Genomic DNA, 25,912 nt, shown 5'->3' with positions numbered 1-25,912 from the left:
GTGTTTAGTGAGGCAACGGCAACTGACCAGGGTTTTGAAGGACATGTGGAAGCTCTACATCAGAGGAAGAAGAAATAGGAGACCCTTGAAGCACAGAGAATCACACATGTCAAGACATGGGATGAAAAGAAAGGGTGTGTTTGGAGAACAGGACATAATGGAGAAAGCAGGCTCCACACCATAGAGACATTAAAGGAAGAGAAAACATGCTCTAGAACCTCAACCAGTGATAAGTCTTGTGGGAGGTGAACATCAACAGCCACGTGCATGTCCTCAGACTTTGTAAGCCAGTGGTTAAGGGTGTGACGGCATGAGCAGGAATAAAGCAGCCCTCTCTGGCTCCCTCCTCACTATTGATGCAGGGCTTCTGGTCCCCAGCAAAGCCGTCCAATGAATCTGGGAGTCTCCATCCCCGTTCTTCCACTCCCCTCAGGTGACCTGCCTTCAAGGTGACACGATGAGGTACCTCACTGCTACCCCTGTGCCAGAGGCCCACAGACGCTGCACTCCCGTACATCGTGCCAGGCACCCTGAGCACTGAGCCATCCAGGGGACTGTGCGTGGCCCCTGCCCTCTGGGCCCACAGTGGCCCCTGTAAATCCAGTCCATTTTAGCCTCATAGCTCCTTTCTCCAAAGGACTGAGACCTAAACTGTGGAGCCTGGTGGGTGCCCACCACAAAATCCCTTCCTGAAAGTTCTTCTCCATCAACCTCCCTCATTCAGTTATTCATTCACCTCATATTTATTGAGCAACTATCTAAGATTCTAGGCACTGAAGATAGAGTTAAAAAGAAGACAGCAGGGTCTTCCCTGGTGGTCCAGTGATTAGGACTCCGTGCTTCCAATGCAGGGGGCACGGGTTCGATCCCTGGTCGGGGAACTAAGGTCCCAAATGCCTCACGGCACGGCCAAAAAGGAAAAAAAAAAAAGAAGACAGCAGATCCCTGTTCTTATGAAGCTCTGTGTGTGGAGGCGGGGGGGCAGAATACAAACAAAACTCAGCAAGGAAGGTATTGAATGGTGAAGGGAGTGCGGGACAGCGCAGTGTGATGCTGGGTACAAGCGGCCCCAGGAGCTCGGGCGAGGGGTGGCCACGCCCTCCGGGGAGGACACTCTGAGAACAGAAACCCTACGTTCTTACCACCCACCTCACCAAATTCACAACACACTGCCTCGTTTCAGGTGCATAATTCTGGCTTTTGCCCAGAATCTCCACAAAAAGCATGAGTGGGCTTAGAGTAACCCCACACTTTGTTTACGTGAATAACCTGTACATGTCACTTGCTCAGAATTACAGAATGAATCTCAGAATGGAGTTATGAAACTCCTTTTAAATAGTATCTAATAATAAAAAAAGACATGCTACAGACTAATAACTTTTCACGTTGAAATTAGATTAAAAAATTTTACATTCATTTTTACTTCCATATGTAATAAAAGCAATGATATGTAAATAACAGAAGGAAAACTTTTTGTGAGTTATTTTCCCTTAGGGCAACTCCTTCCTTCCTAACTGCTCTGTGTCTGATGTGAGGTGGCCCAGTCCTTGTGGGTGAGGCCCCCTTGTGGAGTAGTTAGCATGAAGAAGCAGGGATTACAGCCTCTATAGCATCCTGGAGAGCTAAGAACCCTCTGCCATGCTGGAGGGTCTGAGGGTCTTCACACCCGCCGAGTTCAGAAGAGTTTGCAAGCACCATGTGGATGCCCTAGTTGAACAGCAATGGGACAGCCCCTACCCCCCCACGACGGATAAGCCACGGCATCTCTAAGCGCTAAGGCCATCGTCACACAGACAGGGAAACCGCGCTCAGGAGACCAGAACCTCCTGAGAGAGGCAGAATGGCTCACCGGCAGCACACACATCATGCCAAGGTCGGAAGGAGGTCAGTCCTGCTGCAGCTCCTTCCACTGCAATGCCTGCCTGTGTCTGCTGTGTGCTGGGCCTGGGCCAGGCTGGCCGCCGGCTGAGCCTAACTGGTCCAAGACTGATGAACCCAGCCCGGCGGCCAGGTTCAGGAATCTGGCCAGATCATCACTTAAAGCTCCCCAGAATTCTGACTGGTCCTAAGCCTGGAATTCCTAGCAAATCTTGATGTCCCCCTCCTCACCTCTGATCGCACGCGCACGCACACACACACACACACACACACACACACACACACACCCCTAGACTCCCTCTCATCTGTGTACCCACACTGCTCCCTTTGCCTGGACCTCTTCTCCTTTATCTGGCAAGCACCCACTTAATCCTTCATGACTCAGCTCAGCATCCGCCACCTCCTCTGGGGGGCCTCTCCTGACAATACCAGTCCACGTGAGGCCCCCCTCCTACGGTGGCCCATATTGCACTATGTGTTAAGGTAACAGAAGTAGACTGGTCAGAGGTCTGTTTATGCCGCAGAAATAAGCTCCTAGATACAGGGACTAACGACGTCTTACTCACGTTTGTGCCTCTAGCACCTTCCCCACAGCAGATTCTCAATCAGGGCTGATCAAATGGATAAATGGATAAATGGTAGAATCAAAGAGAGAGAGCTCAAGACAGTTGCCCTCAACTAATCAGATTTCTAGTCTTTTTTTTTTTTTTTTTTTTTTTTTTGCGGTACGCAGGCCTCTCGCGTTGCAGAGCACAGGCTCCGGACGTGCAGGCTCAGCGGCCATGGCTCACGGGCCCAGCCGCTCCGCGGCATGTGGGATCTTCCCGGACCACGGCACAAACCCGTGTCCCCTGCATCCGCAGGCAGACTCTCAACCACTGCGCCACCAGGGAAGCCCTCTAGTCATTTTCAATTGGCTACTAGTCACATGGTTCACAGATGAATCAGCCTGATTTAATGCAGAATTGAACACTTGCTTCAGTTTCTAATCAGTTAACTGATCGATCGGATCAATCGAACGGCAGGGCTCTTTTTTTTTCACTTCTTTATTGGAGTATAATTGCTTTACAATATTGTGTTAGTTTCTGCTTTATAACAAAGTGAATCAGCTATACATATACATATATCCCCATATCTCCTCCCTCTTGCATCTCCCTCCCACCCTCCCTATCCCACCCCTCTAGGTGGTCACAAAGCACCGAGCTGATCTCCCTGTGCTATGCAGCTGCTTCCCATTAGCTAGCTATTTTACATTTGGTAGTATATATATGTCAATACTACTCTCTCACTTCATCCCAGCTTCCCCTTCGCCCCCTGTGTCCTCAAGTCTGCTCTCTAGGTCTGTGTCTTTATTTCTGCCCTGTCACTAGGTTCATCCGTACCATTTTTTTAGATTCCATGTATATGTGCTAGCATACGGTATTTGTTTTCTCTTTCTGACTTACTTCACTCTGTATGACAGACTCTAGGTCAATCCACCTCACTACAAATAACTCAATTTCATTCCTTTTTATGGCTGAGTAATATTCCATTGTGTATATGTGCCACATCTTCTTTATTCATTCATCTGTCGATGGACATTTAGGTTGCTTCCATGTCCTGGCTATTGTAAACAGTGCTGCAATGAACATTGTGGAGGGCTCTTTTTATAAAGACAAAAATTCTGTGACATACTTTCCCCCCCAAACCTATCTCCATAAATAGAATTATTTAAGGGATAGATTTTAATTTTTAAAACACAATGAATTCTATTTTAATAAATAATACTATGTAATATTTACTAAAAATGTTAAAAAATATCAAGTACATATTTTCTTCACATAATTCCCATATGTATGAGAACTCTATATCTTCATAATGTTTGCAGAGCAATCCTGATAATCCCTATTGTAAATTCTTTCTGAAGTACTGGAAAGTAACTGGTAACATCTGCTATATGGCAAAGTAAGAAGGGAGAGGAGAAGGAGTTATCTTACGTGCTCATAAATGAATTATATTCAGTTCCTTCCTCCATTGTCTCTTCCTACTTCAGACCCAGGCAGAGTTGAGGGGTGTGGTGGGAGGGAGAGACGTCAGGATAGAGTTACCATTGATATACATAGTATAGCAAACTAATAAATAATCCATGAATCTTCCCCTTCTCCTTTTCTTCCTTTCTCCTGACATTTCAGCAGTAGGATTCGTGACGATTTTGAAACAGGCCGGTCGCACATCAGATCCAGGGGATGCTGACTCTGAATCCATAATGGTCCAAGAGAGGTGGCTGGAGCTGACCCGCTAGATCAGGTGCAAATAAAAAGCAGACGCCTGCGACGAGGATGCTTCAGCCAAGACCCAAAGCGACCCCAAAGCAATAGAGTATGAGGACACGTCCTCTCTCAGAACAGCCCTCTATATATTACAGTGGGGGGAAGCCTTGACCCCATTCCAGGAAACCTTCACAGACCATTAAAGAGAAGGTCATACCTTATTTGGCCCAGCACCTCTCCAGTCACCTCATATGTGAGAGAAGGCCAAAGATGGGCTGGAAGTGGCTGAAAGCCACTATAATCTGCTAAGCAGCCCTTTCTTTCATTGGTCTTTGTCACAGACCTCCCCTCCCCCCAGGGAGGGGGAGACACCTAACCCACACCCAGGCATTCCAGCTGCTGGTCCAGTTTGCAGTGAGGTCCTGGAATTTCCTTCAAAGGGCTAAGAGTCAAACATACCTGTCTACTCAAAGACCAGTTCAGAAACAAATAGCCTTCACTAGATTTTGGTAAGACGACCTCTACTTCTTCGCATTATAAAAACAGCCTGAATCTACCTTGGAAATACATAATCTACTTACATATCCTCTTTACCTTCCTCTGCCCAGAATATTACTAAGAAAAAATGATAAAGATGATAAGAATAAGTAAGATAGTGAGCTTCCTGGTCTCTCCATCATGTGGCCCCAAAAATGAACATGAACATGAAAACATTTAATTTGGTCCTTATGACAGATCTGACATTCACGACTTAGGTTTTTACAACCTAATACTATTACTACATGTGAACTTAGTAACTGAACATTTCTAATGCTGATAGAACATTGTTTATATGGTAAAGGGAAGAAGTAAGTGAACTGGGGATTTGAACATTTTGGAGAAAAAAGGGTGGGTAACTTTTTTTCTCCCTATGATATTGTTATATGCGAGTAAAGGGAGATGTTTACATTTTTATGTAAACATCTTATTTTATTTTTGTAAACATTTTATTTTATTGTAAACATTTTATTTTATTTTTGTATTTTATCAATACAATGTTTCTCTTAATTCTCTTTCAACCTGTGGGTTCCTGATTTGGGGCAAAAATAAAGACATGAGACATGAGGGAACAAGGAAGATGCCCCTGGGGCAGCATGGTGGGTGGGGCCAAGGGAGGCTCAGAGGAAAGAGCTGGGGGGGGGGGTCTCCCGAAGCCAGTGAGGCTGAACCGGACACGAAGGACCCTCTCCATCCTTCAAGTGTGTTTCGTGGAAGGAAGGAGAAAAATAAAGGCAGCACTGGGGAAGGGTGCTTCTGGCAGCAATGTGCAGACTGTGCTGTTCCAGCTTGTTCCATGGACCCTTGGCCTAAATCTGACCTGTTCAAGAACATGGTTACCTCATGTTTCTACTCACAAGGCATCACCTTTATGTTTCTTTCAGAGTCCAGGCGAAAGAAACGACACATCTACATTTCCAAGGCTGCGGCATGCTAACAGGGGAGGGGAGGTGGAGAAGCCAAGGAACTGGTGCCTCCAGGCCTGAGACAGGACCATCTGGTAGGAGAGGCGGCCAAGGTAAAACAACTAGAGTCTGGAGATGATAGGGACAGAGTAGGTGACTAGATAGTTCATGCCACTAGGGGACTGTAAGTAAAGAAGAAAGTATGGGAGACCCCTGTAAATTACTGATCACTCAAGGAAACAGGTTTGCTTAACCACAAAGCCGAGCAGGCTTGCTTAGCAACAGAAGCATGAGACATGCCCCCAAACAATAAAACGGTGGTGGACTGAGACCCACATCCTGCCCAGTGAGCTCAGTAAGTTAATGATTCCTAGGACACGCTCCTCTGAGCACACTAAAAACAAAACTATAAGGAAAAGGTGACATTATACTAAAACCTGAGATGATTCACCATTTTTAGCATATGTTACTGCCCTTCTGCTAATTTAAATAGCACCATGACAGTCCCAGCCTGACCATGTAGAGATAAGAAAACTCCCCCACTGACACGGAGGAGGAACTAAGGATGCAAGCATGACGTCTACACAAGAATGAGGAAGAAGGTGGTCTTCTCCCCCTCCCCATTTTTCCTTTGATTATAAAACTGTAGCCCACTAAGTTCTCGGGACATAGCACTCTCTCACCTGCCTGCTTGTAAGCCTCACAAGCGTCCTATTTTAACAAATCACTTCTTATCTATCAGTTTGCTTCTCGCTGAATTCTTTCTGCACTGACACATAAAGGACCAGAGCTCCTTGGAGCCCCCTGACACACATTTCTGTGGTTTCAAAGGAGCTGGATCAGGCCCTGATGGCCAGGTCAGTTATCAAACATCCAGACCCTGTGCAGTAAGAGGGAGCTATCTCACCATCAGGCCACATCTCCCGCTGCCCACCTGCCTCTGGCACTCCCATACCCTTCTCTTTCCTCCTCCTCCTGTCCCCAACCAAGTGCCCACTCCTACAGATGTGGGAGTGTAAATTATCTCATTACCTGGTGTGGTGGCAGCAGCCTAAACTTGGAATCAGAAGACCTGGGTTGGAATCCCACTTGGCATTCACTGGCTGTATGACCCAGGCTACCTCTCCCTTCCCTCATCTATGAGGTGGGATAAATAAGAGTCAAACAGGGGACTTCCCTGGTGGTCCAGGGTAAGACTCCGGGCTCCCAATGTAGTGGGCCTGGGTTTGATCCCTGGCTGGGGAACTAGATCCCACATGCATGCCGCAACTAAGAGTCTGCATGCCACAACTAGGAAGTCCGCATGCCACAACTAAGATCCCGCGCGTCGCAACTAAGACCCAGTGCAGCCAAAATAAATAAATAAATATTTAAAAAAAAGAAAAAAGAGTCAAACGGGAGTCCAAAATTATGAGGATTAAATATGTTAACAATGAACTTCTCTTTAATACTACAGTTGCGATGATGATTAAAGTAATTTACACAATGACCAATGTGAATGACCATCAAATAGCCTTTGTGCTTCAGGTAATATTTATCTTTAAAATGGAAAGTTTGTCAAATCAAATGAATCTCTCATTGGTGAACTCTGCTTGACCAATTCTTCTGACCCCCTTTAAGTGAGTCTGGGGCAAGTTGGCCCTTTCACTCTGGCCTCATTTTTATTTCAAAGACAAATATGGTTTCTAGGATGGAGGAAGACAAGGAAGCATCATTTCCATCAGTTATTGGCCCACTTTTTATACCCGGCACCTAGGTGCACTGCAGATGCTCAGATCAGAAGTTCATACTTAATGTCTTGAAATAAATAACTTTAAGGACTGAAGTCTGGAATGACCTGGGATTGGATGATCGAGTACCTGGTGTCATAAAATTCTGTGTTGAACAATCACAAATCAAAGCTGGGGAATTTGGTAATTATCTACAGAGAACGGAAACCTGCCTGAGGTCCCTGAAATCTGTTACTTCATTCATTCATTTCTTAAACACCTTGTTTTCACTGTCCTTTCTACTACTAACTTCCATGTAACATTACAAATAGATTAATTAGTAAAATATTTGGTTCCCTCCCTCCCTTCTTTCCTTCCCTTCTCTTTTTTTCCTTTTTTAAATAATTTTGAAATATCAGCTTAAAACATCAGTTTAAAAAACAACAGTTAAAAAGAAAACCACTAAATGTCAACTGCCCGAAATTCTTTTGTGCCTGTGATCCTACTATATGACAAGAAACCATCCTGAGGAGATAATTAGATCTTATCTGTGAGTAGTGGTGGCAAGATGGGAGTAGGTGGGAGTGTCAACATTTGACCAAAACAAAGCAATTCAAATGATTAGTTAGGGGGGAAAAATGACTCACACAGGTGGCTGGGGTTCCTATCTGATGAATGAAACTCTGACACTCCGATGAGGTGGTCATATATTTTATTTGTCCCTCTATGGCCAGAAATTTAGGAATGCAAACTGGATCAAGAGGAAAAGCAGAAAGTAAACTGATACATGAAATGTAAAGTATTTCTGTTGGTGATCATGGTGGTAGAGAGCAGAACAGACCAGAAAGACCTCACCGCCCCTCCCCACTTCTTTTTTCCCCACAAGTTTTCACAGATGGTTTTATTAGTTGTTTCCAAACTTATACAAGGATTGGGGGCTAGAGGCAATGAAATTTAGCAGCAGTGCTGGTGTTAAAGAGATAAGGTTTTAGCCCCAAGTAACACCTTTCAATCTGCCCTGTAACAATAGAAACGTGCTTCAGGCAGGGTGGTGTCCCACATTTTAACTTGCCCCCAGAAAATATCCTGAATTTCACAGATGTTCACAGTAACCTGACCTGATTGTAAATATCTTCTCTCTGTAATTCCCCCCCTGGTTAAATGAAGCTATGCAAAGGGCAGACAAAAAGCAAAGCAGGAAGCCTCCCACACTAGAAATCGAAGATAAGAATCACAGAAGCCAAATGGCTTTTATTGAAGGGTATTTTAAAGCCAATGTAGACATATATGGCTATTTGTAAATCCTCCACATGTGTGTATAAACATGTACTTCACACATCAAAACTGGATTGGTTCCTGAGCCACAGAAGGTACTGAGAACAAAGTGAAAGCAACTGAATTGTAGAAAATACATACTTCCAACGTATACAACAAAGGAGTACTACTTTTAATACACCAAGAGCTAAGAAAGTAATACACTAGAAAAATGGGCAGAGGAAATGGATAGGAAGACCACAGATGGGAAAAAATACAAATAGCTGATAATATAAACTACTTGCTAAGTACAGCAGTGATCACAGAAATGTAAAACTAAAGACAATCTATCCATCTTAAACTAGCAAAAGCTAAAAAATGTTAATAGTTTTCGGTCCTGGGCAGGGTATGGGGAAACAGATACTCTCACTCTCTCCTGGGAGTGTACATTTGTACAGACTTTAGAGGAAAATATGGTAGTGCCTATTAGATTTTTTTTTATTGGAGTATAATTGCTTTATAATGTTGTGTTAGTTTCTGCTGAACAATGAAGTGAATCAGCTATACGTATACATATACCTCCCCCCTCTTGGACCTCTCTCCCGCATCCCCCTCCCCCATCCCACCCATCTAGGTCATCACAGAACACCAAGCTGAGCTCCCTGTGCTATACCGCAGGTCCCCACTAGCTACCTATTTTACACACGGTAGTGTATTTATGTCAAATCTAATCTCCCAATTCATTCCACCCTCCCCTTCCCCCCGATTACCTTTGATTTGGGCATCTTCTCATGGAAATACACCCACATATTCAGAAAGATATACACGTCCAAGGTTCACTGAACATTGTAAAATCAAAAATGCAGAGGAGGGTTTCCCTGGTGGCGCAGTGGTTGAGAGTCCGCCTGCCGATGCAGGGGACACGGGTTCGTGCCCTGGTCCAGGAGGATACCACATGCTGCAGTGCGGCTGGGCCCGTGAGCCATGGCCGCTGAGCCTGCGCGTCCGGAGCCTGTGCTCCGCAACGGGAGAGGCCACAACAGTGAGAGGCCCGCGTACTGCACACACACACACACACACACACACACACACAAATGCAGAGGAAAATGCAATGTTTATCAACAGGGAAGTGCTTATACAAAATATGATACAGCTAGACTGTGACATTTTCTGAACTTTAAAATGAGTGAGATAAAATCATGTATATTGACATGAAAGCACGTCCAAGAAACTTTTGACTAAAAAGTGCAGTTTGCATAGATTATGCATCGCATAATTCCAAATTTGTGAAGAAAAAAATGATTCCTATATATTCATGTGTATTTCCATAGAAGCAGTCTAAAAGGACACCAGCTGAAGACAGGTGAGGTTGGGGGGATGTGAGAGGAATTACACTTCTTCTTTCATACGTATCTGTGTCAAGAATGTATTGTGTATTTTAATGATGGAAAAAATACAGATTGATTTTGCTGAGGCTGGAAAAGTGGAAAACGTTGTTTCGGGTGTTCTTCAATCTCAGCACGAATTGTTGGGGTCAGATGAGGAAGTCTGAAGGTCTTTGATTAGTTCAGCTACTTTCGCAGAACATTTAAAGTGCCCCGCTAATTTGCTAATTACTGCCCATTAACTAAGGGGAGAGGGAAAGAAGAGGAGACATCACAGCCCTGTCAGACCTGTGGCCTCACTCTTCAGTGGATATTGGTATGAAGCAGTTGTCTCCCGGAGTTCACCATCCACATTTGCTTCATCAGAGAACATGGCATCCCTCTGCCCAAACCTTCCACTGACTTCCCATCTCACTCAGAAAAATCGACATCCATATACAACAGTCTACAGAGGTCCATGGCCTCCTACCTCTTTTCTGTTTCTCAGACACAGAAAAAATCCCTGCCTCTGAGGCTTCGCCCTTGTCTTCCCTCTGCCCGGAAGGCTTTTCCCTCAGGTATCCCCAGGTCTCTCACCATCACTTCTCTCACAGCTTTCCTCCAGTGGTGCCTTTTAGTGAGGCCCGCATTGACTACCATATCTAAGGTTGCGATCTCCATACCTCCACCCCAAGATTCCCTGTCTCTCCCACACTTTATTATCACCATCTGTTATTTTTAAATTTATTTTGTTTACCGTCTCTCTCCAATGACAAAGATTCTCTCCATGGCCAAACTTTAGCGGAGCTCCTCTGAGCCCTCTTCCTGACTAGGCCTCAATCTTAGCCTGTAAATATTTGAACTAACGCTAACGTTGTTTCTAATGGCTCAAGGCTGCTTCCCTAGGATGGCCCCAGCCCCCCTTAAAGTGCCTGCCTGAGAAAACTCAAGGCTGCCAAAGAATTTACTATTTGTTCCAACCAATCTGAAGATAGGGTCCCCTGGCTCCTAGCCTCTGTGGGAGGGTAGGAGCCTAACTTCCATAAGTGATAAGGAATGAGCACCAGCGAACAAGCCCAAACTAGTTTCACATGGACCAACGCCCCTTTTTCACACTTCTTGTAATTTTTCAACTTCCTGACCCTACTGAGTCCCTGCCCACTCCCCTCACTACTCCCTCCTCCTTCCTTTTTTTTTTTTTTTTTTTGCGGTACGCGGGCATCTCACTGGTGGCCTCTTCCGTTGCGGAGCACAGGCTCCGGACGCGCAGCCTCAGCGGCATGGCTCACGGGCCCAGCCGCTCCGCGGCATGTGGGACCTTCCCGGACCGGGGCACGAACCCGCGTTCCCTGCATCGGCAGGCGGACTCTCAACCGGGGCGCCACCAGGGAAGCCCCCCTTCTTCCGTTTTTAAAATATTTTTTATATATAATACATACACACACACACACACACACACACATATATATTTTGGCTGCGCTGCACGGCTTGTGGGATCTTGGTTCCCCAACCAGGGATCGAACTTGTTACCCCTGCAGTGGAAGCATGCAGTCCTAATCACTGGACCACCAGGGAATTCCACCTCCTTCTCCCTTTAAAACACCCAGTCACCTCTGTACAAACTGAAGTCAAGTTCAGTCCATCCTGGACTCTTTTCCCTATTCCTTAGAATGTTACTGCTCAAAATCTGTCCTTTCCACTTTCACTAGCAACAGGCTTTGTTTATGTTTAACATTCCCCACTGTAATATAGGCTCCAAGGGCTGGATTTTGTTTTCTTACTGGCACATAATAGAGACTCAGTAAATACCTGCTGAACATCACTGATGGATGGACAAACGTGTGTGGGTTTTAGTCCTACAGGCACATTTCCAGGCTGGGATAAGCATGTTTAAGCTTTTGGATGAAATATATTGCTCACTTCACTCTTTAAATACCTGGCAAGTGACAGGTGCCCGACTATCACAGATCATTCCAGTCTTCCTACACTTCCTACACTTATCTTCGATTTGTTTTTAATCCTGATAGAGCACCATCTGCTACATGCTTAATATCCTCCATAACCGTAAAGGACCGAGCACAGAATACCATGCTAACGAACGATTATTGCAAAGTACTGTGTGAAAAGTATCTGCTTCACAGAAAGACTTTTGTTGTTGACGGTTATTTCCTCTACTTCCCACCCTTTATTTCCATCTATGGCCCTGGTGTTGAAACTACCCTTCAACCCAATTCCCCCCGTGCCTCTCTGGGTCTCCATTCCCCAAACTTCAATGAAAGTGCTTTGGCTATGAATTCCAGGACATTTTTTCCGATGCCATCCAATGATGTCTTTTCAGTGTTTATTCTCTAGGTTCTCTTAGGTGATCTGACTGCTGCTACTCAACCTCACTATACTCTTTCTCCCTTATTCTTCTCATTTTTTTTTCAGCTGTGCCTTCTCACCACTTTTAGGTGACTGCAAGCTGTCCCAAGTATAATCTGTCACTTCTAACACATGCTTTATAAGCAACTACTATAAGTGAGGTAGTACGGAGATTACAAAAGTCTAATACTCAAATGCTGCACTCAAAGAGATCGGAGACAGTCTATACTCATAGGAGAAGTTAAAGTTTACTGCACAGTGGTTGCTTTAATAATTATTTGTTGAACGAAGTGGTTAGGTAGGAAAATTCTGGCACTACCCAAGGCGATACTAAACTGCTACATGATTGACGCGATAAGTGAAAGTTCTCCATTTAGAGCTGTGGCTTCTCCCCACTGTTATACTTCTCACTCCTAAAGGGTATTTTCTGTGGGGACTGTAACATCAACCACAGGTGACTAAACTAACATATCTGCTTATTACATCCTCAAATCTGCATATTTTCCAGCAGCCTTGTGATTCTCAGAGGGACCACCAACATTCTGATCCTCAGGTCCATCTTAGCATCTGCAGTCTCCTTGGAAGGAGGATCATGCCCAGCCCATCAGGGCAGAAGTTCCTGAGGCCTCCCTTCCTTCCCACATCCATGAGAAGCCCTGGTCTGGGCATCAATAACCTCAACTCCAGTCCCCTTCAGCCCCTCCCTCTTCTCTACAAAAGGCATCACAGACACTGAGAAATGAGGAATGAAAAATGTAAAGCTTTACACAGATGTAAAGCTTTTCAAACGTGCATATTCATCATTTACTCTTGTCTTTCCATGTTTGGAGTAATGCCATCTCAAAAACTAGATTTGAGTCATGAGTTTCCAGTGATGAAAGTGTTTTCATCTTAGGTTAAAAAAAAAATTCTGGGTCAAAGTTTAAAATTCTGGGTCAAAGGGTGCGAACTTCCAATTATAAGGTAAATAAGTCCTGGGGTGTAATGTACAGCATGGTGACCATAGCGAACAGTACTGTACTGTGTATTTGAAAGTTGCTAAGAGAGTAGATCTTAACAGTTCTCATCATGACAATAAATTTTTTTGTAACTGAAGGCAGGGATGGATTTCAACTAAACTTATTGTGCTAATCATTTCACAACACATACATACATCAATCATTATGTTGTACACCTAAACTTAATACAATGTTATATGAAAGTTGTATCTCAAAAAAGATTCTATCTCCATCTCTTCATCCTACCATCTGAAAACCCACTAGACACTAGACGCATGAAGACTGTACAGATAGAATCCCAGGAACCCACTGACATGGGCACTCTTGAAGCAAAATATCCTGCATGGGTGGAAGTTCTACAGGTTCCTCTCACTAAATCTTTCAGAGCTTCCACCTCTTATAAATAATACATAGTCGGGTTTACCAAACAGGAAAGCAAGAGTAGACTTTCAAGCAGTATAGAAGTTTCCACGGATGGAATTGTAAGCTACATTAGTGCTAGAAGGAATCCATCCTTAAAGTAGTTGACAAGCCCAGTGGATGCTCTCCAGAGGTTTGCTCCTCAAAGCGTGGTTCATGGGCCAGCCGTATCAGCAAAACTTAGAAGCCTATAAGAAAATGCAGAAGCTCAATCTCCACCCCTACTGAACTGCAACGAGATCCTCAGGTGATTCATAAGCACAGTGACATTTGAGAAACTGGAGACTGTAACCCTGTCACCTAAATCAGATGTGGACTCAGGTGAGAGCTCTGGTCAACAGGCCATTACAGCAGGTTGATGTAGTTGTCCACTGATGCACCGAAACATCACCCCTTCTAGAAGAAAATGGTGGACTTAGGGCTTCCGGGGGGGGGGGGTCTGACTAGGACTCTAATTTTTCATCGTTTGTGGCATGCCTTTGTTGCTTGTTGGCTATGAGCAGAGCGGCAAGGTGATGATGGCTGAAAACCACAGCCTGGGATTAAGGGCTTCCTTGCTGGGGCACAGGGACCAGCTGAATCATATCGAGACATCTCCACCCCCAGCCTCAGTAAGAGTCTAACACAGGTGAGGGCCTGCGAACATGAACATCAAGGGACGCCTTGGAGGGAGAGGGCTCAGAGAGCAGCAGTTAAAGCATGTGTGTGCAGAAACAGAAGGGGGGAGTGGTAGTCAGGCAGCCGAAAGCGGGACGGTGGGATGGGGGGACATTTACACACAGATTTTGATGCACAAGGTAAGTTTTCCGGCACTAGAAATTTCAAAACACCTGCTTTTTCCTTTCTGCAGCTTCCTGGCAACTGCTGGTCCTTCCAGTGTATTCCTGGGCCTGGGCAGACACTCCCATCTTGCCATTGCCTGAGGCCACAGACATTTTTCATCTCCCAGCCCGCTGGGAATTTGTCAGCTGCCTAAAGAAACATCATCCCAGTGAAAAACTACCAATCGTGATCTGGATAATTGCATGTGACCTAATGCCAACCCTAAACCTATGCTAAGAAATGTTTTATCAGATCAGGCCAGAGGAATGCCATCCCACACCCCAAACAGGCCCCAGAAGCCAGGGTCACCCTCTGGGAGAACGTAATCCACAGAGAGCCAGGGTTTGAATCAGCCTCACTGCCTCAGGGTTCCATTTGGAAAGAGGCACAGGCCTGATCTGCTGTGTGAGACCCATTGTTACCGCTCCTAAAGGAATGCGGGGTGGAGGATGTCTGGTGAATGACCAATGAGGGCTGAATGGAAATACAAGGGGCCTAGGTGGCACCACGATTATGTGCACCCCGCAGCTGGTGTGGTGGTTGTGGAGGGAGACATGGGGTATCCCATCAATCGGCCAAAAGAGAGATTGTCTGTCTTCACACCCAAACCATCTCCGCCGTGTACTTCACACTCCTCAATCCGTAAGATCTGCCCTTGTGACCCACCCCTCCAACAGGTGTCCCCACTCTGTACCCCGGCCAACGACTTCCATCATCCTGCTACTCTTACCTTGTTCCCTAGGAAGATCCCTCCTTCTTGCTTCCTTCGCCATAACTCCAAAACACCCCGCTGTGCTGCAGAACATCCGCTTCATCATAGACAACTGTTTCCTTATTCAATCCAATTTTATTACCCCACTCTTTTTTAGTTAATTTATTTTTTAATTGAAGTACAGCTGATTTACAATACTGTGTTAATTTCAGGTGTGCAGCACAGTGATTCGTCTTGGGTTTTGTTTTTGTTTGCAGATTACATTCCATTGTAGGTTATTACAAGATATTGAGTATAATTTCCTGTACTATACAGTAAATCCTTATTGCTTATCTAGTTTATGTATAGTAGTATCTGTTAATCCCATATTCCTAATTTGTCCCTCTCTCCACCCCACTCTCCTTCTTCTTTCTGAGCCTAATAGGCATTTGGCTTTTTTCAGTGGCACTTTCACTTCCCAGAAGCCCAGGAATTCCTCACTTTGCCGGTTCTCTGGTACACTGAGGTAGTGGATACCGTTGGTGTGTTTTCCCATCCTAACCATCTCTAATCTAAGAACTATCCTGCCCGCAACTATAAGAGTGCGTGCCAGCAGCCTTGCTTGTCCCGTACAATGGATATTGCTGGTTATGGGAATGGCTACCTGACCCAGGCTGGGCATTTGGAACTGGATCCAAGGACACCAACGAGTCTCTGTTTGCTCTAACTGAAGACGTGTGAATGCGGAAACTGAGGAAACGCGTGCTTGTAATAGCAGAGAATCTGGTATGGCTGGATGCATGGATGGCTGGATGCATGGATGGACGGGAAGATAGATAGATGGGTAGATAGATAGATAGATAGGTAGATAGATGGATAGAGCCCTAGGGGAAAAAAGTGATGGAGAGATGGTGAAAGAGTACCCTTCTTGGCCACAGGCAATTTATCAGCTCCTGGTTCTGGGTCCTCATGATACACAACTCTACCTATTGGTTTTGAACTGCTCTTATATCCTTATACAAACAAAAACAAAAACTTCTTTCGAACAAGGGAGTCTCTAATCCTGGCTATGGAAAATTGTTCATTTTGAGCAAATCCTTGCTATCACTTAATAATCTTCTCATTCATGCCTTACTGAAGCCCTCCCACAGATGTCACATTGTCTCCTTTACTTTCTTAACCTCAGAGTCACTACGTTAATGGCCCAAACTGACCTGCTTGATTACCACACACTAAATCGAATTGTTATATATTCTGGGGGTATGAAGTATTACCATAAAGTAACATGAATGACTTAATGTCCAAATGATTGTTATTCCCACCAAAATAATCATGCTGGGAGACAGTCTATGTATTCCCACAATGTGGCCACTATCCTGGCCATTTCTGGAATGTCTCTTCAAATCTTCCCCACTGACAGTAAATCCATGTCTCTGAAAGTTAGACATGATTTTTAGAAAGAGCTACAGTCGTGCTGTAACCAGGGAAAGTGGATAAAATGAGGGATTGAATATTTTAATCATAAAGCTTTTGTTAGAAACACTGTTTTACCCAGCAGAATCCTAATTGAAATAAGCATATCTTCCATAATTGGAATAAGTATATGACAATTCTAAAAGATAACATTCATTTGAAGACATAAGTTCTATTACATTTATTAAATACAAATCATGTTCTTTGTCATCATCAAATCTTTCTGTCCTCTTCATCTAGAGAAGCAGCAATCAAAGATTTATAAAGCCCAGTAGGTTGGAGAAGAAGGATTTGACAAATGTTTGTTATTGATGTTTAGGTTACTCAATTATTATCTAATAGAAATAAGACCGATAAAGAAGACGCCATTCAGGTAGGTTACAATATACATGAAGGCAAAAGATTACAGACCAGCCTGATGACCTGAATCGTGGCCACAAATTATACGTCACATGCTTAAAATACGTGAGCTGCTGATCCAGAATGGAAGCGTCACACCGATGATATTCCCACCCTAGTAAGAGCCCTGAGCTCTGGGGATGGATAACGCACTTTTCTTTAAGTCACAGGTTTCTTCCTGTTATGAGGGGTAAGCAACAGCTACTTTTTCTCAAGCCTTCACAGAGGCATCGAGAAACTGCTAAGTAAGGTATATAAATGTCAAGTTTTAGCCAATAGGTCACGCAGTGAGCTAGATCTCAGAAACCTTTCTAAGGCAAGCCTTGCAACCCACTTCTCCCTGCAAATTTCAGCTAGTGTGATCAAAGGTAATGAGTCAGCCAGGAGGGTGTTTTAAAAACACTAAAGCTGCTTCAGGGTTTTCTTCCTGAGCTTCACTGTAACTGAAACTACACTTGTACTCTGAGACAAGATAGGGTTCCCGGGCATGAATTACACACATGACTCCAAGATTGAGTCGTTTTAGGTTAAAAGAACGCACCTCAGTAACGATCACTGAAGCATGCTTGCCTGAAAATACAGGATCCCAGAATCCCGTTACAGTTAATCCAAATTTGTTGTTTATACTAGAAATCTGAAGTGTCGGATAGACCTTAAAATAGACAGACAACTGGCTGGGGCCTGAAAATGACCTTTTGATGGAAACATGTTTATTCTGATGATCTCAGAATAGTATTTGTAGAGTAATACATAACTGGATTTCCTCCCTGGTGGTGGGGTACATACGAGTCGTTTTCCCTGAGTGGCGATGGCTGTGCACTAAGGTTCTGTTAGGTAAGGAAAAGAGCGTGAGCTTTGAAGTCATAAAGATTTGAATATCTGTTCTACTACTTCCCTGCTACCTGTGGGACTGGGTGTGTTATTCCATTTTTCTGAAGCCAGGTTCCTTATCTAAAAAGTGGAGCTGATACTTAGCTATGTCACAGGGTTGCTATGAAGATGAAATGTGATAGCGTGTACAAATATGCAGGACTGGATTCGTGTTAAAGTTCACTTCCTTCTAAGCCCTCTTGCCTACGCTCTTGCATCCAACACCCAGCACTGCCCTGCAAGGAGGCTGCAGAATCCCCGACACCAGCCCGAGGCTGGACTGACATTCACGACTTCCCTTTCACGAACTACTTTTATGAAGATATTGTGAAGCAAGGTTCACACAATACTCCCAAGGAAGTGCTCAGGATTTCGTCAACAGCTCTTCAAAAACAGTCTAGTTAATTTTGGGTTTTGTGTGTGTGTGTGTGTGTGTGTTTTAAACATTTGGAAATCATAGCTTCTATCCAACTTTCCATTTATATTTTTTCTCACTTCGCCTAGTTTTTTGATTTATGACTTCATGTCAAAAGAACTGACTTTTAGGGAATTCATGCATTAAGTCCATAAATATTTAGTAAGCACCTACTATATACCAGGCCCCGTATCTGGCACTGAGAATGCAAAACTCAACTAAACATAATCTCTGTTTTCAGTGCTGTTACAGCACAAGGAAGGAAGCACAGTCAACTACACCATAGTAAGTCCTGTCACAGCCGGGTGCCCAAGGTGCCGCCATTTACATGGCACTCTAAAGTCCAAAAGCACTTTCACACTTTCAGCCTCACATGAACCCTATGAGCTAGGCGTTACCGTTACTCATCATTTCCAGGTCAGATATAAGGAAGCCAAGCGGAAGGAGGGGGAGTAAGCTGACCAGGATCACACTGATAATAACCGTGGTTCTGTGTCTCGAATCTCAGCTGGCTGTGTTCTCCCCACCATCTCCCTCAGTGTCCATGTCAGAATACACTCCGAACACGCCCCCTATCAAGCTTGCAAATGCCTTACAAATGTCACCTAAATTGTGTCTGCCGGGAAGCATTCAGACACAGGAAGTTCTCATTCTCTGGCCTTGGCCTAGCACCCTAACCTCCCTTCTCTCCCCCAGGACCCTACTGCTGAGTGTTTTCTGATGATGCTGGGTTGTTTCAGGCCTTGGTGTTTTTTCTGTACTCTTTCCTCTCCCCAAACACTCCTCCTCCATCTTCCTGTTCCTCCTCTTGCCTGGAGATAGTATAGGTTTCACCTCCTCCCGGAAGCCCTTCCTGATTACCCTCCCCCAAGCCATTTCCTATAGCTGAGCCTTCTAGGTTCTCCCCCAGGCCCAGGACTGGGCACAAGTCATAGCTCAGACTTGGAAGACTGCCTGTCTTCCCCCCACTGTTCCTTTAGGGATGTCTTTACAGCCCCTGTGTTTAGCCCACTAGCTGTTTGTTGACTGAATGAACGAAGAAAAAATCAAGATATGCTCCCTCACCTAGTGTACCACCTGCAGTGGCTGGAGCTCGAAACAAATCCACAGCTTTGCCAGCAGTCTCAGAGCTACTACTGAACTACTGATGCCAACTAGAGCTTCCCCAGTTTAGGTATAATTCGCTCTTCAGGCATCCTCTGAAAATAAGAACAAGAGTCATCACCACCATCACCAGTCATTTTTTGAGCATACACATGGCAAATAACAATGGCTTAGACCACTACACATGCTGCTGTCTCTAGCCAGCCACATCCTTTCTGCTTTCATTCTTACTCCCCAAATTGCAGAACCATGTCTGCTCATCTCTGTACACCCAGAGCCTAGAACAGTGACTGGCACATAGCAGGCCTCTCACCTCGATAAATATTAGTTGAATGAATGAATGAAACTGCCCCGGCTCACTTCTTCTTAAGTGACCTTATTGGCACTAAGTGAAGACTTCACCCTCCAGGCCACAACTGGCTTGAGTTTGGGTGGGTATCGGATCAAGACAGACAATGTCTCTGTGACCTCTGTGTGACCTATGACCTATGGCTTTAAACAGTGGATCTGCTCTAGGGAATCTGAACTGAAAAACACGAAGAAAGTTGTCCAGGTAAAATACGGACAAGAACCAAGAGGAAGTGAAGGTAAGCTGTGGTGGGGAGGTAGGAGCTATGAGGTAGGGTTTGTGTGAGTAGATGGATGAGGAAACACCCACAAAACAGATTCTCACCAGGAGAATCTGTTCGGATTAGGAAGCAGAGAGGCAAAGAGAAGCTGAGAGTCGGGAAGGCCGCGCCATCCCTGAGGAAGCGCTAGAAGAGAAAGAGGAACTGGTCCGTAGGGCCGCCTCCGTTCCCGACAGCTCTCTGGTCTCAGCTCCAGGTCAAGTGCAACCTGGCTTAACAGGCATGTCCTTACCTAACAGCTGAAGATGATTTTTAGCGTTTCAGCTTCTGCTGCAGGGTAACAGGTGATGCTGAGTTTTAAAATGTCTTAACCTCGGGCACAGGACCACCTTGGCTTATAGGGTGACTGTGGGAGCGTTAGATAAAGGCGCCCCTTCTGGGATGAAGCCTGACCAGTGGGCAGCTCCTAGCTGGATGGGAAGCCCACAGCCTTTGCACAAAGAAAAAGGTTCCCTTCTTGGAGGAGGTGGGGGCATGCAGGTCCACCCCAGACTGTATAGCTTGGCCAGGGCAGGGCACAGGCTGCATTTGAGCCCCCCTTGTCTGCCCTGCCCAGGCTGCCCTGCTTTTCCCGGCAGGATGGTTTTACTCTCCTGTGAGAAGGCAGGGACAGAAAGTACACCCAGAGCCAAATGGTCTTTTTTTGGTAAAAAAAAAAAAAACCACTCTGAGTTATGTGAATGGAAAGTGAGCCGGCATCCATTGCTCTTGCCTAGGGCTGCTCCGGCCCCGCTGTGATGGGGCCCAAGAGTTCCCTTGGGACTCCCCACCCCGGCATGGCATGTCATTATGCTTTGGATAACAAAGGCTGAGCATGCAAACACCAACTGGAGTAGTTAGAACCTTAGAGGGCAGTGGAAGGCACTCTGGGAGCACCGGCAAGGTGTGGACAACGAGGACTTCCCCCAATGGGACAGGTGACCGTCAACTGCAGAACCCATCTTGGACAGCAGCACCTCGCGGCAGTGGCCAGGTAGTAGCAGGTATGGATGGACAGAGCATCTAGGTTACTAGATTCTCACTCCACTAGGCACTGAACACACCAGCGATGAAAGACTCGAGACAAAGATACTGGATTTGCCATTACCTACATACCTATGTATACTAGGGCAAAGGGATGCCAGAGGGATGAATCAGGGTACCAAAAGAGATGAGACTGTGTCTGGACACCAAGCTGATGAAATGGCCCATCTGCTCATACCTCCCTTTTTAAGGTGGCTCAAACGTTTTCTGTCCTGTGCAGCCCTATGTGCAAGACTAAGAGTCATAGCTTGAAGACAGCAAACGCCTGTTGGTACTCCTACAGCCCAGTGGGTCCAGCACAGCGCTTGGTACACAGTAGGTCCACAGTCAGTACTTGATGAGCGCTTACAATAGGAGTAAGTCCTGAACTGTGTCCTAAGGCTCTTTACTTACTAAACATTGGGCTTATCAGAAAAGACCATCAGAACCCACTGAATATATTAAAGTTCTCAATGCAGAAGAAGATTGACCTGAAAATTAAGAGAACACCTGTCCATATATCATGAAAACCTTGCTTTGGGATTTTATTTTTTTTAATGGATAAAATACCACTTTATTTACAAAGAAATACTAGATTTTAAAAATCCGGAACTTCTGTTGAATTCCAGAACAGTGAATTCAAAACCATAAAGCAATGTTTTTCTGAGCTCAAAACAGGGCTGATGTATCAATTCCAATTTTACTTCAGTTATATTTTTAAAATGTACTTATTTGAAAATATATGGCTTTCTTCACGTTTTGTATGGATTTTAAAATTTAAAACTAGAGATTTTGCTGACAAAGTACATGCATGTTTATCACGTGAAAAATTAACTATTCAAATCACAAGTTAAATAAAAGCCATTGAAGCCTGAGATGCTTTTCTTGACAAAAACCCAGTAATAAAGTACAAACAGAAAGTGGATTCTCTTGTGATATCTCCACAGCATCAATAGAGTGCCAAGTACAGAGCTGGTCTTCTAAAAATATTTTTTTGGATTGGATCGTCTCTTATTGGCATAATAGGCAAAAACTTCGAGTTTCATAGTTTTTATTATTCTTTTACGGACAGAAGGGCAGAAAGGAAGCAGTGCTGGGATGTGGGGTGACTGATGGGGATGGCCGTTTGCTCTGGAGTGAGGCTCTTCTCTGACAACCCTTGGTGAACATTTTGCAGTCTTCTCCCCCCTCTCCTCCTCTGCCCCCTCCCAGCCAGGCACCACTGCAAAGTTCCCTCCCCCCTCAACACTCTCCCAAAGACTCCCACCAGGTAATTAACTCATTATTAGTAATTAACCCTTGGGAAGGACTTACTGGCAACTAGCTGAAATCAAAAAAGGGAGTGAGAAAAGCCACTTGGGAGGTGGAAGCAGCAGAGGAGAATACCAGTAGGGATGTGAGAAGGTACCAAACCAAAGCCTTCAGCCTTACACTTGCCCAGGCCAACCCTGGTCACAATATCACAATACATATGGCAGCAAGTCATGCTGATATATAGGCCATAGCACGGTGGTTCCCAAAGCTTGCCACACATTAGAATCACCTGATGCCAATTAAATCAGAATCTCTGGGACTGGGACCTAGCCATGAATTGTTTTGCTGTGATTTTGGTGGTGGTGGTTTTTTTTTAACTTGCCAAGGGACTCCTATGTGTAACCAACTTTGCAAACCAGTGGCAGACAGTAATGCTTCTCAAACGTGAATGTTCCTATAACAACCTGGGGATCTTGTGAAATGCAGACTGGGATTAAGTAGGTCTGGGGTAGGGTCCAAGATTCTGAGATGACACCGGGGCTGCTGGCCTGGGGCTGGCTCTGCCCAGGCCACATATGATCTCGCTTTGGATACTGCCCGCTTGTGTGCCCAGAACTTCTGGGGAGGGCCTAGAAACTGGGCTACCCTATGGTCAAGGAATGTTTTCACACTCACGTAGAAGTTCACTCTTTCACACATGGGTCAGCATCGTGGGGTGCAGGGGACAACTCAGCTGAAAGCTGTCACTTCCTAATATCCTTTAAAAGTACACAGAAGGCATAGAGCTCTTGGAGGTAAAATAATTTTATAAATTGAAGTTTACAGTTCACATGAGGGGCACTTTGCACATACACATTTTAAAAGTTTTTACTCCCCTCTTCTACGTGTAGGCCTCGATTTCCATCTATGAAAATGAGAAATGGTGACACACGCTATGTTTATTTTGTCTACCGTCACCAACTGGACACATTTGCAGTTGCCTCTTTAGAGGCACCTGAATGGTTAATCTTTGTTAAAAAAAAAAATCAATCAAGATTATCCAGGGGTCAAGTTCAGTCTGGCAAAGACATAAAAACCAGGAGGAAAAATACATTCAACTCAATACTTTCCACAATATGAATCCGGCAGAAGATTCTTCACAAACATCCCATAACCTACATCCCACTACCTGTATTTAACAATTCCAACCGGCTTTAAGCAAAGTGATCTGCGAAGTCAGATCAACAATACGTTTGATGTTTTCTACATATACACGTTGTGCAGCAAAAGCGATATTACAAAAGTAAGAGGGGACTCCCCTGGTGGTCCAGCGGTAAAGAATCCGCCTTACAACGCAGCGGATGCAGGTTCATCCCTGGTCAGGAGCTAAGATGCCACAGGCCGCGGGGCAACTAAGCTCACATGCCACAACTAGAGAGAGAAAAAAACCCGCACACCACAGCTAGAGAAGCCCGGGCACCACAAGGAAGAGCCGGCACTCGCAACTAAGACCCGATGCAGCCTAAAATAAATAAGTAATAAATAAATAAATCTTTTTAAAAATAAAGAAAAATTGAAAAAGATAAAAGGAATACGAAAGAGGGCTCTGACGGAAAACTGAGCTGGCTTGCCTGTGGAGTGGAGTCAGAGGTATGGAAATGTGCCGTTTTCTAAGGGGAAACCAGGCTTCAGGTAGGAGTGAGGTTGCCTGGGCGCTTCAAGGCCTGGCCCCCGAGCACAGACCCTGAAGGAGTAGTGGTGGAGGGTAGGGCGTAAGCTCTGGACCATTACAAGGGCCTGTCGCTGCTACTAGTAGATTTGATGTTAGCTTCAGTCCCAGCTTCCCAGCTTTCACGCATCCTCCGGAGATTGCAAATCAGAAAACGATGTGCAGAAACTTAACAAGCCTGGTGGACTTTTAAAAACGGTTCTACAGTTCTTAAGAAAATGCTTTGTTGAAAAGCATTTTAAAATCATTAATTATTTAATCCCCCCATAACCTCCCCATGTGGTAGTTCCACACTCTTCTTCCCACTTTAAACACCTAGATGTGAGAGACAAGGTTAAGCGATTTGCCTCCCCGCCACCCCCGCGTTACACAGCTCCGCGCTGGCAGCACCGGCCCCCAGCCTGGTTCTGGCCGTCCGGGGCCCCGAGCAGTCGCCGGAGCCGGGGGTGCACACCGGGCAGAGGGGAACCCGCGGGGAGGTGCTACCGCAGAGGCTCCAGGCTTGGTTCAAACAGTGAAGGATCACGGCCAAACTCTCATCACCACCTGCGTGGGGCTTTACAGGGAGGGAAAACTCATACTCCGGGTCCTCGGACCAGCAAACCCCCAAGGAAGGCTTTGTTTCAGAAGCAGGAGCGGTTGGGTGGGTGTTCAAGACGCGCACTGGCACAGCCCCCCACCCCCACCGTGAGAGGACCGCACGCTTCCGAGGGACCAAAGTCGCGCTGAAGACCGAGGGAAGCCTCCTCTTCCCGATGCACAAGCCTAAGAACCAGAGCAGCCGGGGCTCCCCGGCGCCGCAAAGCCGCACGGCCGCGTGGGAGCGCTCCGCATCCCGGCGGGTGCGTCTCGCCCGGGAGAAACGCGCGCCCACCCTGAGCCCCAGCCGGGGCGGAGCATCTCCCGCCGAGGGTTCCGAGCCGCCGGCCACCAAGGAGGATACCGGCAGCGGGGTGGGGAGTTCAGCTTCTCCCAGCCCCGACCCCCCCCCCCCCAGCCCCTCCTCCACTCCCGCCGCCAGCCGGCTGGGCCATTGCCCGCTGACGCCCCGGGCTGGCCGGGTCCCCATCGCAGCCACCTGCCCGCGCCGGCCCTACCCCCGGCCCCCAGCGCCCGAGCTGCCCTTACCTGAACCGGAGATGTGGACCCGGAGCGGGCGGCCCCGACTCGAGCACGACGACAGGTCGCTCTGCGAGCGGCCGCGGGGGCTCGGGTCCCCGGGCAGCCGGCGCAGGGCAGGCGCTGGAGGCCGGGCGGGCGCCTCGGGCTCGGGGACCTCGGCCGCCGCCTGCCCGGCCGGCTCTCCCGGGGGCTCCGCGGGGCTCCTGCCCGCCTCGGCCATCGGCTCCTGGCGGCCCGGAGCGCGGGGTGGGGCCGGCGCCGAGGACCGCGCTGCCCGGCGCGCGGCTACCCCGAGGCAGCGACAAGGGCGGGGAGGCTGGACGCCGGGCGCCGAGAAGCTGGTGGGGAGGGCGGGAGGAGGAAGAGGACAGAAAAGTTTGCACAGGAAGGAGCCGCCTACAGCCGGCTCTTGCTCCCGCCGGCGAAAGCCGCAGGGTTCGGAGCTGGGCCGCCCTCTGTGCCCGCGAACCTGCCCGCTGCTCCACCCCCCCAGGGCCTGGGCACGGCCCTTTGCAGGATGGCAGCCATAGGGTCCCCTCTGATCGTCACCCAGGTAGCAGGCCTCAGATTAATAGAGCTTGGGGCTTCAGGAGCTGGGATGCAAGGTCAAGGTTAACGATACTATTTTCATTAGGGGTGGGGGGGCGCGCGGTGCGCGGGGGTTTTGAGGAAGGCCATGTACACACCCTTGAGCTCCCTGTGATGGAACCGAAATGATAATACCTAGTTTAAGGATGCGAAACTC

At 46.4% G+C, this 25,912-nt stretch overlaps 1 protein-coding gene across 3 annotated transcripts in view; it reads right to left on the bottom strand.

Moving 5' to 3' along the window:
- PHACTR2 (phosphatase and actin regulator 2) overlaps positions 1-25,448 on the bottom strand; it is a 254,176-nt gene extending 228,728 nt beyond the window's left edge. Inside the window, exon 1 of one of the 3 annotated variants that reach the window (XM_073789680.1) lies at positions 25,174-25,448. In XM_073789680.1, coding sequence (XP_073645781.1) covers positions 25,174-25,387 — 214 coding nt within the window. In that variant the 5' untranslated portion in view covers positions 25,388-25,448. The remainder of the gene's footprint in view (positions 1-25,173) is intronic. The other 2 variants (XM_033867798.2, XM_033867799.2) reach the window with 2 other exon arrangements.
- Between the last annotated feature and the right edge of the window lie 464 nt (positions 25,449-25,912).

Source organism: Tursiops truncatus, chromosome 12 (assembly GCF_011762595.2).
Source record: "Tursiops truncatus isolate mTurTru1 chromosome 12, mTurTru1.mat.Y, whole genome shotgun sequence".
In the NCBI taxonomy this organism is placed as follows: domain Eukaryota; kingdom Metazoa; phylum Chordata; class Mammalia; order Artiodactyla; family Delphinidae; genus Tursiops; species Tursiops truncatus.
Note: the sequence above shows the minus strand (reverse complement) of the source record. Positions and strands in the feature narration are given on the sequence as shown.